Source organism: Gymnoscopelus braueri (assembly GCF_963280865.1).
Source record: "Gymnoscopelus braueri genome assembly, chromosome: 24".
NCBI classification, from domain to species: Eukaryota; Metazoa; Chordata; class Actinopteri; order Myctophiformes; family Myctophidae; genus Gymnoscopelus; species Gymnoscopelus braueri.
This window is the reverse complement of record NC_137626.1, coordinates 33519578-33537324: the sequence shown is the minus strand read 5'-3', so window position 1 is coordinate 33537324 and position 17747 is coordinate 33519578. Positions and strand designations below refer to the sequence as shown.

The 17747-nt window shown below is 41.5% G+C and overlaps 2 protein-coding genes across 2 annotated transcripts in view; one reads left to right on the top strand and one right to left on the bottom strand.

The window, feature by feature from the left end:
* Nucleotides 1-17747, top strand: part of LOC308080132 (beta-galactoside alpha-2,6-sialyltransferase 2-like) — a 105980-nt gene that overhangs the window by 65646 nt on the left and 22587 nt on the right. The gene's annotated exons all lie outside the window — the stretch shown is intronic.
* Nucleotides 10536-11858, bottom strand: LOC308080207 (kelch domain-containing protein 3-like; the record flags this gene model as incomplete). The annotated part of the gene is made up of 1 exon (XM_080421983.1): nt 10536-11858. The coding sequence occupies one exon, from the start codon at nt 11856-11858 to the stop codon at nt 10536-10538; it is 1323 nt and encodes a 440-aa protein (XP_080278109.1).

Here is a 17747-nt window from a genome sequence, read left to right as displayed (position 1 = left end):
GTAATTGATAGGAAATAAGTACTTTTTTGGGTGAACTATTCCTTTAAAGAACCACAGCGGTATCACTAAATTACAAAATATTGTCTTTTCTCTTTTTTATTTTGAAATACATTTTGGGGGCTATTTCTGGCGGAGATTGACAGGAAACAGGGAGAGAGAGACAGGGAGTGACGCGCAGCAAAGGTTGTCGGGATCGGGATTCGAACCTGCGAAACGCTGTAAGGCTGCTTTAGAGCCTATATGTGTAAATAGCCGATTGACAAGCTCACGACGCATCTTGTGAGCTTGTCAATCGGCTATTCTCAGCGAAAGCCTTCCCCACAATAACAGAAAGCAGAAAAGGCACCAGTATCTAGCCCTGAGGGACCATCAACCATATAGGGTTTAACCCTCTAAGACCGGGAACGCATCTGTGTAACCACTTTAACCATTATTTTATACTTTGGCTATTCAAAAATAGCAGATATACAAGCTTGTAGCGCGGCACCGAGTGCCGCGCTATGAGCTTGTAGATCTGCTATTTTTTTTAAATCTTGAAAATGTGTGCAAATCTTTGAATATATATATATATATATTTTTTTTTAAGTAATTTTTTTTACTCAAATCTTTGCTTCAGGGGGGTCCCTGGAACAACATAATTTGAGATGGTGGTCCGCGGCCAAATACATATCATTTTGGGGGTCCTTGACATGAAACAGTTTGAGAAACACTGATTTTAGCAACACAAGTTTTTTCCAAGAACGGTTAGGATTTAGAACACATTTATAAGCAAATATTTAAGTTACAAATGTTCGCTTTGAAAAATATATATATTCAAAGATTTGGACAAATTTTCATAATTTTTTTGAAAATAGCAGATCTACAAGCTCATAGTGCGGCACTCGCGCTATGACCTTGTAGATCTGCTATTTATGAATAGCCAAGGGTTACGATAATGGTTCAAATCGAAAATGACAGATGCTTTCCCGGTCTTAAAGGAGAATTCCGGACATTTTAAGTGTTATCTTTGATGTGTCGTTACTCACCTACCGACGTAAACAGTGGCATTGTTTATTCCCAGAGATTTCCCTGTCGTCATATTTTCAACACCCTCCGTTGTCATAATGGGAGCGCGTGTCATAGGTAAATTCGTCTATTATAACCGATGCAAAGTTATTTTTTTCTCTACTACTACTCATTGTGGTGTCTCATGATAGTAAAACATGCAGTGAAAGTTCCTGAGAGGCTACCGCTAATGACGAACGAGCTAACGCTAGTTGCTTGTTTCTCAACATGGCAACACCAAGTTGCCAGGTTCTGGGAGAGAAACAAGCAACTAGCGTTAGCTCGTTCGTCATTAGCGGTAGCCTCTCAGGAACTTTCACTGCATGTTTTACTATCATGAGACACCACAATGAGTAGTAGTAGAGAAAAAAATAACTTTGCATCGGTTATAATAGACGAATTTCCCTATGACACGCGCTCCCATTATGACAACGGAGGGTGTTGAAAATATGACGACAGGGGAATCTCTTGAAATAAACAATGCCACTGTTTACGTCGGTAGGTGAGTAACGACACATCAAAGATAACACTTAAAATGTCCGGAATTCTCCTTTAATGGGTTAAGTGTCAAACGATTAAACGACATAATGTATGTTTGTACGATCGGGTCCCCAGGAGACATCAAATCTATCTTCTTGGGTCTCGAACTTGAGGCTAAGTTTAGGAAGCCTTCTTATGTGTTTACATTTTGTCCATAGTCACTGAATTCATGGGAAAAGCTCAACAAGTGAATAATACTCAGTAAATGCTAGCGAACCTCAATATATAAGTCATGATCGTATTACAATTGAATTTGTAAATCAATCTCTGCCGCCACTACTACTCATATACTACTAATAAGGCTGGTTTATTTAACTTCCACATTGTTGACATTGAGGAAACGTTGTACAGACGTGATGGTTATTTGCTTAGTGTACGTTAATAAGTCATTTATCGTTAATGTACTTTGTAACTTCCCAAATGTGCTGTGATGGATCTGTGGGAAGCTGTCAATGACCTGATTAAATGGTTTGTTTTAGCTCTCTCTCTCTCTCTCTCTCCCCCTCCCCCCTTTCTCTGTGCCAAAGCATCGTTTCAAAACCTACCAGTCCAATTCAGACCGGACTAAAGCAATCATATTCAAGCAAACACACCCAGACCACAATTGCCAACTGTGCAATCATACCCATGTCTTTTGAATGAGTTGTCAGCTCCAGTGTTGACTCACCGTCAGTCAGGTAAACATGCTGTAGATAGGAAAACCTGGCACATGGGGGATTTGCTAATAATTAATGGCACCCGCCACTGGTGTAAAGAATAACTAAGTACATTTACTCAAGTACTGTACTTAAGTACAAGTTTGAGGCACTTTTACTTTACTGGAGAATTTCCAATTGTCTATACTTTTACTTCTACTCCACCACATCTCAGTGGCAAATATTGTGCTTTTACTCCACTACAATTATTTGAAAACTTTAGTTACTAGTTATTTTGCTGATATGAATTATTACATTACAAAACATACATTAATCACTTTAGCCCCATTTTATACATAGGCTATTTTCAGACATTTGAGTACTTTTACTTTTGGTACTTTAAGTACATTTTGATTCCAATACTTGTGTACTTTTACTCAAGTAAATTTTGAATTCTGTACTTTTACTTGTAACAGAGTACTTCTACATTGCAGTATTGATACTTTTACTTAAGTAAAACATTTAAGTACTTTTTCCACCACTGATGGCACCATGGTTTTATCTTGATCTTGGTGCGTGTTAAGGAGCTGAGTAGTATCCCCTCACCAGCCCAGGTGAAGGGTTACGCAGATTTACAATTAGGACTGTGATTCAACCACTTTTTGACTATGCTTGCACCTCCTGGTACTCCAACACCTCAGTGTCACTGAAGACTAAGCTTCAAACCTCCCAAAACAAACTGATTCGGCTACTCCTCGGATTGGGGCCCATGACCCACCTTTCTCCCACCCATTTTGCCAGCCTAGGCTGGCTCAGGGTGGAAGACAGGGTTAAACAACTAAAAATGGGACTGGCCTTCAAAATTGTAAATGCAAATTTGCCCGATATGCCCCCTATTCCCGCATATCTGAGTAAATACTGTACCTCCAAAAGGTTAGCGACACCCACAGTCACAATACCAGAGGGAGCGTTAACAACAATTTGGTACCACCCACCCATAAAACAAACATGGGCAAATTCTCCTTCTACAGCACTGCCACCCAGGATTGGAATAGTCTAACTCCATCCCTCAAAAAATGCATTTAAAAGAGCCTTAAAAAATCACCTTTCAGGAGGCCAAAGGAGGAGGTAGACAGCAGACCCCCCCCCCCCCCCCTGTTCTTGTACATATTTCCCCCCCCCCCCCCCTCTTTTTCATTTTTTTTGTTGTACATAGTGTTATTTTTTTTGCTGTTTATTTTGTAATGATATTTGAACTGTGGTGCCACTATATATGCCCATGAATTGAATACCAAGGCCCTCATTGGAAACAAGTCCGCAAGGACTTTTATGAACGGACCTGTTAGACAAAGTATTTTAAATGTAACTGTGCTGTTTTACATTTTTTGCCTAATAAAATATTCAATCAATCAAAAAAACTGTAAATAATGTCTCTGTCCAGGCCAATGGCCAATCACTGTCAAGTTTCTAGTACACAATGTAGGCCAATGGTTCTCAAACTTTTCCATGTCAAGAACCCCTAAAATGATATGTATTTGGCCGCCGACCCCCATCTCATATATTTTGTTCCAGGGACCCCCATGAAGCAAATATTTGAGTTACACACGTTCGCTTAAAAAATAGGTTTGCAGACATTTTCACGATTTTTCAAAAATAGCAGATCTACAAGCTCATATCGCGGCACTCGGTGCCGCGCTATGAGCTTATATGCTATTTTTTTAATAGCCAAAGTATGAAAGGTTAGGGGCGGCCATAGCTGAGTGGTTAGTGAGCCCGCCTCGGGAGCCAGAGGCCCTGGTTGCCCCAGGTTCGATTCCAGGCCAGGCCAGCTTATGTGTCGATGAAATTTGTCCCTGAGGTTCTCATTGGAAACAAGACCGCAAGGACTTTCATGAACGACCTGTTAAAAGGAATTATCCTTATCCTTATCCTAAAATTATTGTGATGCTATATTAACACATTTTGCTGGGGACCCCCTGGAACCCCCCCAAGGACCCCTGGGGGTCCCCGGACCCCACTTTGAGAACCAATGATGTATAGGCCAAGGAAGACGATTCCCAATTTGTATTTATTTATTTCAAATCCGCCTCATGGCAACACTCGGAGTAAACTTTCTTGTCACATCACAGGTTTACAGGTGTAAAACAGTGGGTGATTATTATTTTTTGGGTGCAAGTTTCATCATCTCTTTCCATAAATAGAGAAAGGGAAGTAGAAGGGCTGGAAGCGCCATACAAGGAGAAGGCAGCTTCTGTGTGAGCTCCGTAAAATCGTTATTTCCTATTTTTTTCACTTTTTTTCCCTCTATGCCTTTCTTTTTTCTTCTACGCTGTCGGGAGTATAAGGAGATATGACACTATACCTTTTTGGCCTTAACTCTTCCACTGCCAGAGTAAATGAATAAATAAAGCTCTGACTGCCAGCGATATTTCGATTTTCTTTCCTACCTAGTAGTCACAGAATATGCATCTCCAGTATGATCAATCCCCTGATGGTTGCTATAATCACGGAGGGTTTCACTCTGAAAAAAAGAAATGTCATGGCGACCTCCCATTCACCTGTTAAACGCCGTTGAAAATAGCCTGTCTCGCCCCAAAAAAAACATAGTAAAACACAGGAGCCGAGATACAGGTTATTTCCCGATTAAATTAACCAGGAAGTGAATGGAGCAGTAAATCCCCGGATCACGTTATCTCCTGGTTCTTTGTGAAAAAAAAAGAAAAAAAAGAATCTTATTTTTTTCACAGCCAGACTGATCTTTTTTTTTCTGCTCCCGTTTTAGGATTATTACGGTCCTTTCCGGGCCGCGTGGCCCAATTATTAGTTACGTTAATGTTTGGGCTGCTTCTCAGCTGTGGCGTAATTTACATGGGGTTCCTGGGTTAAAACAGTGAAACGCGCCCCCCCCCCTCCCAGTCCGGCCCTGCTTCAGTGCTCCCAGAATGCTTGGCTGACGTCCTGATAGCAGCTTCCATCTTTAAGCTCACACACTGCTTGCTCCACTGCGTCTGGAACACCGTGATGGTGTTGGGTATCAACACGCCGGTCTGGAGTTCCCAGCCGTCCTCTGACATACAGAATCGTCCCTTATTTGGAAATTAAAAGACGTGTCCCTTATTGCAGTGTTTCTCAACCTCTGGGTCGGGACCCCCAGGCGGGTCCCCCCACATAATTTTGGGATGGGGGGGGGGGGTCCCCAGATGACAACGAAGTGACAATTTAAGGACTTTTAAGACCATTACTGCATCAAAAGTAATAAACTATACAAACTATACTATAAAAACCGGTTGTTAACCGCTTAAAACACTCAAGGGTTAGTAAGCTGGACCTGAATTATCTCTGTGCTTGTGCTGTTTTCCTGTCTACACCCAATCTCTCTGCCAAACACTGCCAATCTACAAGCTCACAATGTGTTGTCACGTTGTGAGCTTGTAGATTCAGCTATTTTTGGCCCATGTTCCCCCAAGAATATGGATGCTGGGGTTCAAGTGGTGAAAATGTTATACAAAAACTGTATAATATACTGTGATATTTTATTTGATCTTTTCTGGGCGTCTCTTATCTTTCTTGGAAACAGTGGTGGAATAAGTACACAATTTATTTTATTTAGGTAAAAGTATCAATACTCCAATGTAGAAACACTCTGTTACAAGTAAAAGTCTGGTTTTAAGAATATTGTGAAAGTACAAAATGAATGACATCAAAATATACTTAAAGTACCAAAAGTAAAGGTACTCATTATGCACATGCAATGTCCTGTCTCAGAAGGTATATATATGTATAAAATGTGTTAAAATCTTGTGAACACAACCGATCTACAAGCTCACAACGCGTTGCATCATTCATGGAGACTTCTTAGTTTTTGTTGCATTCCTAAGCCAATAATTTGATGACTGAGTTTCCTACTGACCGATGACCCGGTCATCAAATTACTGGCTCAGGAATGCGACATGAACAAAAAAGAATCTACATGAATCTTCATGGGGTCTGTTAATTGATAGTAAACAAGTAATTTTTTTGGGTGAACTACTCCTTTAAGAATGTACTTGATGAACCTGTGTGGCATAATCCCCCCCGTCCCCCCGTCCCCTAAACACACTTACATAATACCCTGTCCAAAGCTCAGAAGACGTTCTGAGACGATGATGATTTAATTTGGATGATGAACATGTGTAGAGAATGAAACCGGCCACCTGTCTGCTTACTCGCCACATTATGTTAAACCAACAAACGCAGCTCCGCTTAGTTTGCGCTTTAATGGAAGGCAAGCAATTTATTGACTTAGGGTTTTAAAAGGGAGGGGTGTGTGTGTGGGTTTTAAAAGGGAGGTGTGTGTGTGTGTGTGTGTGTGTGTGTGTGTGTGTGTGTGTGTGTGTGTGTGTGTGTGTGTGTGTGTTTATTTGTATAGTGCGTTTCAACAACAAGGCAATTCAATGTGCTTTACACAGAACATCAAGCAAAGGAAACACGATTATAAAATGACATTAGGATGCATAACACAAAAATAAGTACAAATTAATAGAAAAGACAAAAAAAGAAGAATAACTCGATTAAAGGCAGCGGGCAAACAGAAAGGTCTTTTAGTTGGGTTTTAAAATAAATAAGAGTGGCAGTTTGTTCCAGATTATATGGTGCATAAAAACTAAATGCTGCCCCACGTTTATTTTTGGTTGTAGGAACAGAAAGCAGGCCTTTCCCAGATGACCTGAGAGGTCTGTAAGGTTCATGATATCGTACAAGATCAGAAATGTATTTTGGCCCTAAACCATTCAAAGCTTTATCGACCAACAGTAGTATTTTGAAATTCAATTCCAGTGGTGTGGGGGTGCAGGGTGGGGCAGTCGGTAGCGCTGTCGCCTCACAGCTAAAAAGGTCCTGGGCGTGTCCTCTCCTCTGCGTCATCCGTGCCCATAGACCCTACGTGGGGTTGGCAAAAGGGCCTACTTTGTGTGGAGTTTGCATGTTCTCCCCGTGTCCCCTATAGGGTAGGTTACCCTCACAAAAAACATGCAGTAATCCTGGTCTCTATACTGCCTCCCCCTGGTCAGCCAGGGCGCCTAGTGGAGGGGAAAGGAACTGGTTGGAATAACGCATTCCTTCCACGCGCTACGTCCTGGCTACCGGGGAACCTTCCCCCCTGTCAGGTGATAAGAAGCGGCTTGCTAGCTCTCATGCATTGAAGGAGGCATGAGCTTGGCTCTGGGCTCTCCCTAGGCTGGCAGAGGGAGTGTAGCGCCCAGGATTACTTAGACAGTTGGCACAGGGTGAAAAGAAAATGGGGTTACAAAATCGTGGGAAAAAAAAATTCCAGTACATCAAGTGCTGTACTTAACTTAAGTAAATTTTTTAGGTACTTTTACTTTAGTGGAGTATTTACAATTTCCAGTACTTTTACTTCTAGTCCACTACATCTTAGAGACAATTACTGTACTTTTACTCCACTAGAATTATTTGAAAACTTTAGTTGCTAGTTATTTTACAGACCTATTTTATACATAGGCTATTTGAAAATAGCTGATATACAAGCTCATAATGCGTCGCATCGTGACACGTTGTGAGCTTGTAGATCTGCTATTTTCAAAAAAAAAATTACTTTTACTTTTGTATATATTTTGATACCAATACTTTTGTACTTTTACTCAAGTAAATTTTGAATTCCCGACTTTTACTTGTAACAGAGTATTTCTACATTGCAGTATTGATACTTTTACTTGAGTAAAGAATTTGAGTACTTTTTTCACCACTGTTAAATTCTTTACACAGGGAGCCAGTGTAAGGATTTAAGAACTGGAGTGATATGCTCCACTATCTTGCATGTGTTACATTACATTACATTACAGTCATTTAGCAGACGCTTTTATCCAAAGCGACTTACAATAAGTGCATTCAACATAGGTAGGGAACGAAACTACTAATCACCAGAAGTCTTAAGTGCATTTCCTGCAAAAACAAGCAACCAAGAGTATACCTAGCGCTAAGGTAAAAGTGCAATATATCAGCTACCTACTTTCTTAAACAGATGAGACAAAATAGCAAAATCAAATGAGCACGAGCTAAAACAAAATAGGTGTATCGACTAAACAAGATCCAATAAAACGGTACAAAAATAAAACAAGAGTTCGTACAACTAGTTAACAACAAGTAGGCCAGGCAAAGAGGAAGGGTAGTGTTTCCTGAAGAGGTGGGTTTTCAGCCTGCGGCGAAAGATGGGCAGTGACTCTGCTGTCCTGACATCAGTGGGAAGTTCATTCCACCACTGTGGGGCCAGAACAGAAAAAAGTTGTGACCCTGTCGATCGACCAGAAGGACCCTTGAGTGACGAGGCAATCAGTCGCCCCGAGGTGGCAGACCGAAGTGGTCGGGCAGGGGTGTAGGCATCGACCATAGCCCGGAGGTAAGAAAGAGCTGTTCCTTTCACTGCCCTATAGGCTAGCACCAGGGTTTTAAACTGAATGCGAGCCGCTACGGGGAGCCAGTGCAGAGAACGGAGAAGGATAGTTGTGTGGGAGAACTTGGGGCGGTTCAACACCAGACGAGCCGCAGCTTTCTGAACAAGCTCCAGAGGTCTGATGGCTGATGCCGGAGCACCAGCAAGCTGATGCCGGAGCACCAGCAAAATGTGTTAGTAAGGAATCGAGCAGCAGCGTTCTGAATCATAGGAAGGAACTACAGTTGGAAGCTCTAAATGTGTCTCCCAAACACGGTTGCTATCAGGTTCTCAAAGTGGGGCGTGAGGACCCTCAAGGGCCCTTGAGGGGGTTCCAGGGGGTCCCTAGCTAATTTAGTTGATAAAGCATCAAAATCTGTTTAACCACTTTAACCCTTGTATGCCTTGGTTATTAGAAACATCTACAAGCTCACAACATCAACGCATCTGCTATTTAAAAATGTAGATATATCTTGAATGATTTTGACACATTCTTTTCAGAGGGGGGTCCATGGCCAAATACATATTAATTTGACATGAACATGTCTGACAACCACTGTAGATGGTTTGGTAGAATTCATTATATCTGGGTGTGAAGGAACACACTGGAAAACGGTGACCTTTGATGGTTCACAGAATTTCTGCGAACAAGGATAAAACTTAAAGGTAGGGTAAGTGATATTTGTTGGTATTATTATTATATTTGTTTAAAAGGTTATAGTACTATATTCTGATAGTAATCATTGCTACAGAGCGTTTGTTCTGTCACAGGGGTCTCTCCAGCTCTTTAGTAAACAGAATATAGTACATTTTCAGGTAGGTGACAACATTTAAGCCAATCAGGAGAGAGCGCTGAAAATGCATTTTATGTTTAATAAAGAGCTGGAGAGACAAGGAGACTCCTTTTACTGAACAAACACTCTATAGCAATGAGTACTATCAGACTATAGAGCTATTTAACACTTATTTTAACCAAAGTAGATCACTTACCCTACCTTTAAGCTAAAAACTTTAAATTAAAAATAGGTGAAAAAAAAGTTCACTGAAAAAATAAACTAGACTGGATGAAATAAAACGATATAAAGAAAATGTCCTTAGTTTTAGTCTGACGATTTGGTCAAATGTATCAACATAAGCATGAGGAGGCATTGTTGCATTATCGTCTCTGTTGGTGAAACCTCATATCTCCAAAACTTGTTACTTTCCAGGATTCAAATAAAACAAGCAAAACAATAGCTGATCTACAAGCTGCAGATCAGCTCAATTTGCTACTTTTGTGTGACACTTTAGTATGGCGAAGTAGGGCATTCATTTACAAAAAAAGTTAAAATATGGAGATAAGAGGTTCATTGAGACTGAGATGTCTACATGACAAAGAGTTCTGAACGTCTTGAATTGTTCCCCTGACAAATGCTACTGATGTAATAAAAACATAAAACAAAACTAATACTGAAACTAATAACTAAAAACCTGTTCAAACAATACAGACTGAACAAAAAAACTACACATTGTTAAACATTAAAAAACGAAACTGAAACGAAGCTAACCCACTCTCGAAACGAACTAAAACTAAATTGAATTGAAGAAAAAAATTAAAAATAAAACAAAACTATGAATAAAACGAAGGAAAAAAATGCAACACTACTTACTCGTTGTCTTTGTAAATGAATTGATATGTTTTGAACACATTTTCACCTGGCTTTTGTTGTCGCCTATGTTAATCAATCTTTGTAAATGACGAAATGCCTGGGGCACAATCTATATTAGTAAAATGTAAGCTATTGCATTTATGGTGTTGTGTAAACGATGAGCTCGTTTAACTCACTTGCGGAGAACAAAATAGAATAAAAACCATTAAAAAAGCCAGTTATAGAGTAGTATGATGCTGATTAGTTCCCAGTGGGATCACTCAAGCATGTTCCAGTGCCCTGCCCTCTCTCCCATCTGAACGAAGGGAGCCTTTTTAAGGGCAGCGATCTCCTCGCCTTCCCCTTTCTGCTGTCCCAGTGCCTGGAACTTGTTCTCTGCCTTTTTGTTTTAGTGGGCCCGCTGGAAGCCAGCACACTCATGTTAGTTTTCCCGTTGCTGTCGGTAGCCATGGCCGACAGCTCCCACCTGATGTCGTTTGGGAGTTCCGAGTGCTCCAGACCGTACTGAATAACAGCTTGCTTGCATAATGTCTTCAAGCTAGGAGTTAAGTCTAAGATGTACAGGTCACACACCTCGGCGTCGTCCTCGTCCTCGAGGTCGCCGTCGTTTACCGGAATGGGCGTGGAGCTGTATCCTCCGAATAGGACGACGCGATCTTCCACCATGCAACAGCACATCTTAGACATCCACGAGCACGGGCCTTTCCCCTTGCACTCGACCTTCCTCCAGGAGAAAGTCTCCGGATTGAATTTCCACAGATCGTTGACGCTTTCGCCCAGACGGAAGTTGTCGCCGCCGAATATGTACAGCTCTCCGTTGTAGGCGAAGGCCAAGTGATCCGAGCGCCCTTCTGGAAGAAGCTGTGCAGAGGGCGTGCTCAGCCAGCAGTTGGTCTCCGTGTCAAACACTCTGACGATGTTGTACTGATTTTTGTCCTGGTCCCCTCTGCCGCCAAATACAAACATACTTTTGCCAATGATGGTGGCGGAGTGGCATGTCGTAGCAGGCGCCTGAGTGTCTCTCGTGTTAACGAAAGTCCAGGCCATTGTGGCTGTGTCCAACTTGTGAATGTCATTAGTGTATCTCGTCAGCAGGTTGAACCCTCCAAAGATATACATGACCCTCCCCAGGACACAGGCCGAGTGGTGGTACCTCGACTCCGGAACGATGCCCGAGACCGGGGGCTTGAACCATCCGTGGGTGCCCACGTCAAACGCATAGAGCACGTTGCTGTGCTCCCTGTACGTGCTCCCGCCCCAGATGTAGATGATGTCTTCTATCAGCACAGCCGTGTGGCTGTGGCGCATGTAGGAAACCTCGGAAGGGAGTTCACCGCTCCCGGTTGTCACCGGTGGCAGCTTGATCCAGCGCAGGGACACAGTGTTGAAGACGTGCACGTCGATGGGATCCATGTAACAGATGTACATGCACATGTAGCTCCGTTTGTCGGACATCGCAGGGATTAAACAGAATCCGCCGAATGAGTACACCTTGTGCCCCACGGCCACAGCAGCATGATAGACCTTCTTTAGGCCATTCAGATGCACGGGCCAGCAGAACATTTCACACACGACCAGAAACACTGTGTGTGGGTCAGAGCGGATCGGTCTAATGTAGCCCTGTCAAAGAATGGGAGGACTGAGAACTGTTGCTTGTACGTTATCGCTTATATTGGTACAGCATGACATGAGCGATATGCAAAGCTTGACCAATCCGCAAAGCCCTGTGGGTTGGGTCAGCCAATCAGGGAAATGCAATGCCTGTGGAACTCCCTGATATGGCAAATTCATCAGCATAGCATCATTCGGTTTGTCATGTTTCAAATGTACTGTATTAATAGTCATACTATTATTGTTTGTCACACATGTACATTTTCTTCTGAAGAGCAGAAGAAAATGTACATTTTCAAGAAAGTGAAAACAAAAAGAAGAAGACTAGAAAAGGTTCACTTTAAGGCTTGCATACTGTATCCCTGGACTGCCTACCCAGGGCTGTGTCATGGGTTGCAGCTGTCAGGACATGAAGAAGCTGGGGGATAATGGTGTTTTTATGACATACGGTCCAGCTTATCATATGTGGCGCCCTCTATGGGCAGAAATGCATAGTCTTTTGGAGACGTGCCTCCAGAGGCCCCTCAATTTATGCAATTCCAATGTAGGGTTGAATGGCTTTTATGACTTATTATTACCGACTCCCTACTGCCTTATGCTCCCTTATTACTGACTCATACTGCCTTTTGCTAGCTTATTACTGACTCCCCACCGCCTTATGCTAGCTTGTTACTGACTCCGCACTGCCTTATGCTGCCTTATTACTGACTCTGTACTGCCTTATGCTGCCTTATTGCTAACACCCTACTGCCTTATGCTGCCTTACTGCAGACACCCTACTGCCTTATGCTGCCTTATTGTGGACACCCTACTGCCTTATGCTAGCTTATTACTCACTCCCTACTGCCTTATGCTAGCTTATTACTGACTCCCCACTGCCTTATGCTAGCTTGTTACTGACTCCGTAATTTCTTATGCTCGCTTATTACTGACACTACTGCCTTGTGCTGCCTTATTGCTAACACCCTACTACCTTATGCTGCCTTACTACTGACTCCCTACTGCCTTATGCTCCCTTATTACTGACTCCCCACTGCCTTATGCTGCCTTTTTACTGACTCCCTACTGCCTTATGCTTTCTTATTACTGACTCCCTACTGCCTTATGCTGCCTTATCACCTTATGTTGCCTTATTACTGACGCCATACTGCCTTATTCTCCCTTATTACTGACTCCCTACTGCCTTATGCTGCCTTATTACTGACTCCCTATGGCCTTATGCAGCCTTATTACTGACTCCCTTACTGCCTTATGCAGCCTTATTACTGACTCCCTACTGCCTTATGCAGCCTTATTACTGACTCCCTACTGCCTTATGCAGCCTTATTACTGACTCCCCACTTCTGCCTTATGCTAGCTTATTACTGACTCCCTACTGTCTTATGCTAGCTTATTACTGACTCGGTACTGCCTTATGCTGGCTTATTACTGATTCCTTACTGCCTTATGCTGGCTTATTACTGACTTCCTATGACTGCCTTATGCTAGTTCATTACTGCCTCTGTACCGCCTTATGCTGCCTTATTACTGACTCCCTACGACTGCCTTATGCTGCCTTATTGCGGACACCCTACTGCCTTATGCTGCCTTATTGCTTACTCCCTCCCTTATTCCTTACTGCCTTATGTTCTCTTATTACTGACTCCTTACTGCCTTATGCTGCCTTATTACTGACTCCTTACTGCCTTATGCTGCCTTATTACTGACTCCCTCCTGCCTTATGCTCCCGAATAACTGACTCCCTATTGCCTTATGCTGCCTTATTACTGACTCCCTACTGCCTTATGCTGCCTTCTTACTGACTCCTGCCTTATGCCGCCTTATTACTGACTCCTGCCTTATGCCGCCTTATTCCTGACTCCTGCCTTATGTCGCCTTATTACTGACTCCTGCCTTATGCTGCCTTATTACTAACTCGTTACTGCCCTATGCTCCCTTATTACTGACTTCCTACTGCCTTATTCTCCCTTATTACTGACTCCCTACTGCCTTATAACTGACTCCCTTCTGCCTTATACTCCCTTATCACTGACTCCCTACTACCTTATGCAGCCTTAATACTGATTCCCTACTGCCTTATGCTGCCTTATTACTGACTCCTGCCTTATGCCGCCTTATTACTGACTCCTGCCTTATGCCGCCTTATTACTGACTCCTGCCTTATGCCGCCTTATTACTGACTCCTGCCTTATGCTGCCTTATTACTAACTCCTTACTGCCTTATGCTCCCTTATTACTGACTTCCTACTGCCTTATTCTCCCTTATTACTGACTCCCTACTGCCTTATAACTGACTCCCTTCTGCCTTATACTCCCTTATCACTGATTCCCTACTGCCTTATGCAGCCTTATTACTGACTCCCTACTGCCTTACAGTAGTGGCTCCTGTAATGACTGAACCCTGTGTGATCAATACAATGCAATGTAATCTAATCCGCTGAACTTCCACGGCGCATGTCTAATATTCTGTCACGAGCTGCTGAGATGAATCGATATATAGATCAATACACAAATCACTCTTTGTCTGGTTTAATGTTAGCAAAGATTGGCAAACACGTCTATGCTGTCCCTGTCGGGTTGATTGTACCCAGGGTGGAAACCTTGTATGTCCAAAACCACTATTTTTCCGGAAATGTAATTGAAAAAATACCCTCTGTTCCAATGGATCCAATGTAGTTAACACCAGAGGCAGCACATACGTCAAGGCTACAGAGTGAGAAGTACTGTGAGATACACTCCTAGGAAGAATAAACATCACAAATCACCTGCCGAATGAGTACACCTATCTAGTGTCTGCAATATTTTACTTTGGTAATATTAAGCCCTTTGCGCTTCTAGCCTCCTCCTGGCACTTTTTAAAATATATTTTTGTGTACTTTTTTTCTTTTTTGTATTGGCCTGGAGGGGGGCGCCCATGCATGTTTTGATGGGGATCGGCTGCCAAAAACATAATTTTGGGGGGTCCTTGACAAGAAAAAGTTAGAGCACCACTGATATAGCAACAATATATATTTTTTAGAACAATTAAGACATTTATTCTGACATTTGACAGTCACAAATGTTCGCTTTAAAAATATATATATTCAAAGATTTGCACTCATTTTCTAGATTTTTCAAAAATAGTAGATTCACAGTGCCGCGCTATGAGCTTGTATATCTTCTATTTTTGAATAGCCAAAGTGTATCTAGTCAACAGACACTAGGCTAAGGCAAATAAGTATAAGCACAAATGCAAGTACGCAAGAATACTTGTCTCAATCAAATGTCGTTACAACATCACAGGAATACACTAGCATGGTTGTACAATGGTTTCCATAGAACGGAATGCTCTGCCACTATGTGCAGGTAGGCCTGTCACAATTATTACATAATCGCCTAATCGCAATTATTTGAGATTATCGTAATTTTTTTTTTTGCATAATCCTCATCATTTCCATGTTAAAAATATGCATATATTTTCAAACATTTTCAAAAATAGTGGAAATAGCTGTTCTATTTCCACTATTCATGTTTTTTTCTTTAAAGGGGTAGTTCACCCCCAAAATAACTTTTTTTCTATTGATTACTGACCATCTGGAGCCTTGAATTCATAGATATTTTTTTTGTTTTTGTCACATTCCTAAGCCAATAATTTTATTATAATAAATGTGTCCCCATTGATTCCGGTAGGAGACACAAATGCATTTGTGTCTCCTACCGGAATCAATGGGGCTAAATTTATTATAATCAAATAATAAAGGAAGGAATGCGACAAAAACAAATAAATATCCATGAATTCAAGGCTCCATGGGGTGAGTAATCAATAGAAAAAAAGTTATTTGGGGGGTGAACTACCCCTTTAAGTATACACTTATTCAATTATGTAAGTTATACCAGGGGGTCCCCAGCTAAATTTGTTAATAGCGTCACCATCATTTTAAGCACTTTAACCATATTTTATAATTTGGCTATTCAAAAATAATAGATCAATCGTGGAAATGTATGCACATCTTTGAATATACATTTTTTTTTAAATGTTACTCAAATCTTTGCTTCTGGGGGTCCCTGGCACAAAATGTGTTTTTTTTAGATGGGGGTCCACAGCCAAATGCATATCATTTCGGGGGTCCTTGACATGAAAAAGTTTGATAAGCACTGTTCTAGGTCATCTTTTATTTCCAGTAATGGCAGTATGATGTAAGTTGGAAAACAATAAACACATCAGTTTCCTGGTAATCTCTCTGACGGAATGTCTCTTTCCTTTGTCGCTCCTGTTGCCGCTCCTTCTCACTAACAATGCTTGCAGTCATTGTCAAAGTTACCGCAACTGTACAGTATTTGTCCTTGGCCTTAAAATAAAATGCATACTTACAGGATACATAACACTTTCCAGTTTTGTAAGTTGTCACTTCAAAGTTGTCACTTTGAATATTCACCAACAGTTTTCTGCTGTAAAGTGTTATGTATCCGTATCCTGAAAAGTGTTATGTATCCTGAAAGTATGTATGTTATTTTAAAGGGATAGTTCACCCCCAAAATGACTTTTTTTCTATCGATTAGTCACCCCATGGAGACTTGTATTCATGGATATGTTTTTTGTTTTTGTCGCATTCCTAAGCCAATAATTTGATGACCGGCAGCGGTTCCGGTAGGAGACGCAAAGAGTCTCCTTTGTGTCTCCTACCGGAACCACTGCCTACCGGTCCGCTGGTCATCAAATTATTGGCTTAGGAATGCGACAAAAACGAAGAAATATCCATGAATTCAAGTCTCCATGGGGTGACAATCGATAGAAACAAAGTAGTTTTTTGGGTGAACTATCCCTTTAAGAACAGTGTTGGGCAGTAACGCATTACATAGTAATATAGTGCCACTGCAAATATGTCACTTAGATCAGTGGTCCCCTACCTTTTTTAGATCAGTGGTTCCCAAAATGGGGGTCCCCAAATGATTTTGGGGGTTCCCCAGATGAATAGCTTATATATACTGCAATCATGTTTTTTGTAAATTCTATTCATATTGTGTTGTTTACAAATCATGTTCTAATAATACTTTTAATGTTGTTATACATAGGTAGAGGCCTCGTATGAGCCCTTTGGGCTTCTTGCCTCCTCCTGGCACTTTTCTTTTAATATTTTGTGTACTGTTTTTGTTTTTTGTATTGGCCTGGGGGGTCCCTGGAACAACATTTTGATGGGGATCGGCAGCCAAAAACATATAATTTTGGGGGTCCTTGACAAGAAAAGGTTTGAGCCCCACTGATATATCAATGATAGTTTTTTTTAGGTGTTACAAATGTTTGCTTTAAAAATATATATATTCAAAGATTTGCACAAAATGTTCAAACTTTTTAAAAAATTGTGAAAAAGCCTCATAGCGTGGCACCGAGTGCAGAGCTATGAGCTTGTAGATCTGCTATTTTTGAATAGCCAATTGTTCATTGGCAGAACTACCTTACGATCTGTGTCAGACTGTGTGTGTCGAGCGTACTTCTCCCCATGATATCATGTAAACTAAAGTATAACCACTGCCCCCTCAATTACTGATTTATCCAGAATTCCACGACATCCGCTACCTTTTCTAGATCATGGATTCCTGAACATCTCAAAAGTGTAATTGGTGGGTCTACGACTCTCCAACCAGTGGTGGTGGAAAAAGTACTCTTAAGTATTTTACTTAAGTACAAGTAGCAATACCACAATATAAAAATACTCCGTTACAAGTAAAAGGCCTGTGTTCAAAATGTTACTTGAGTAAAAGTACAAAAGTATTGGCATCAAAATGTGCTTAAAGTACCAAAAGTAAAAGTACTAAAATGTTTGAAAATAGCCGATCTACAAGCTCACAACGTGTCGCGTTGCG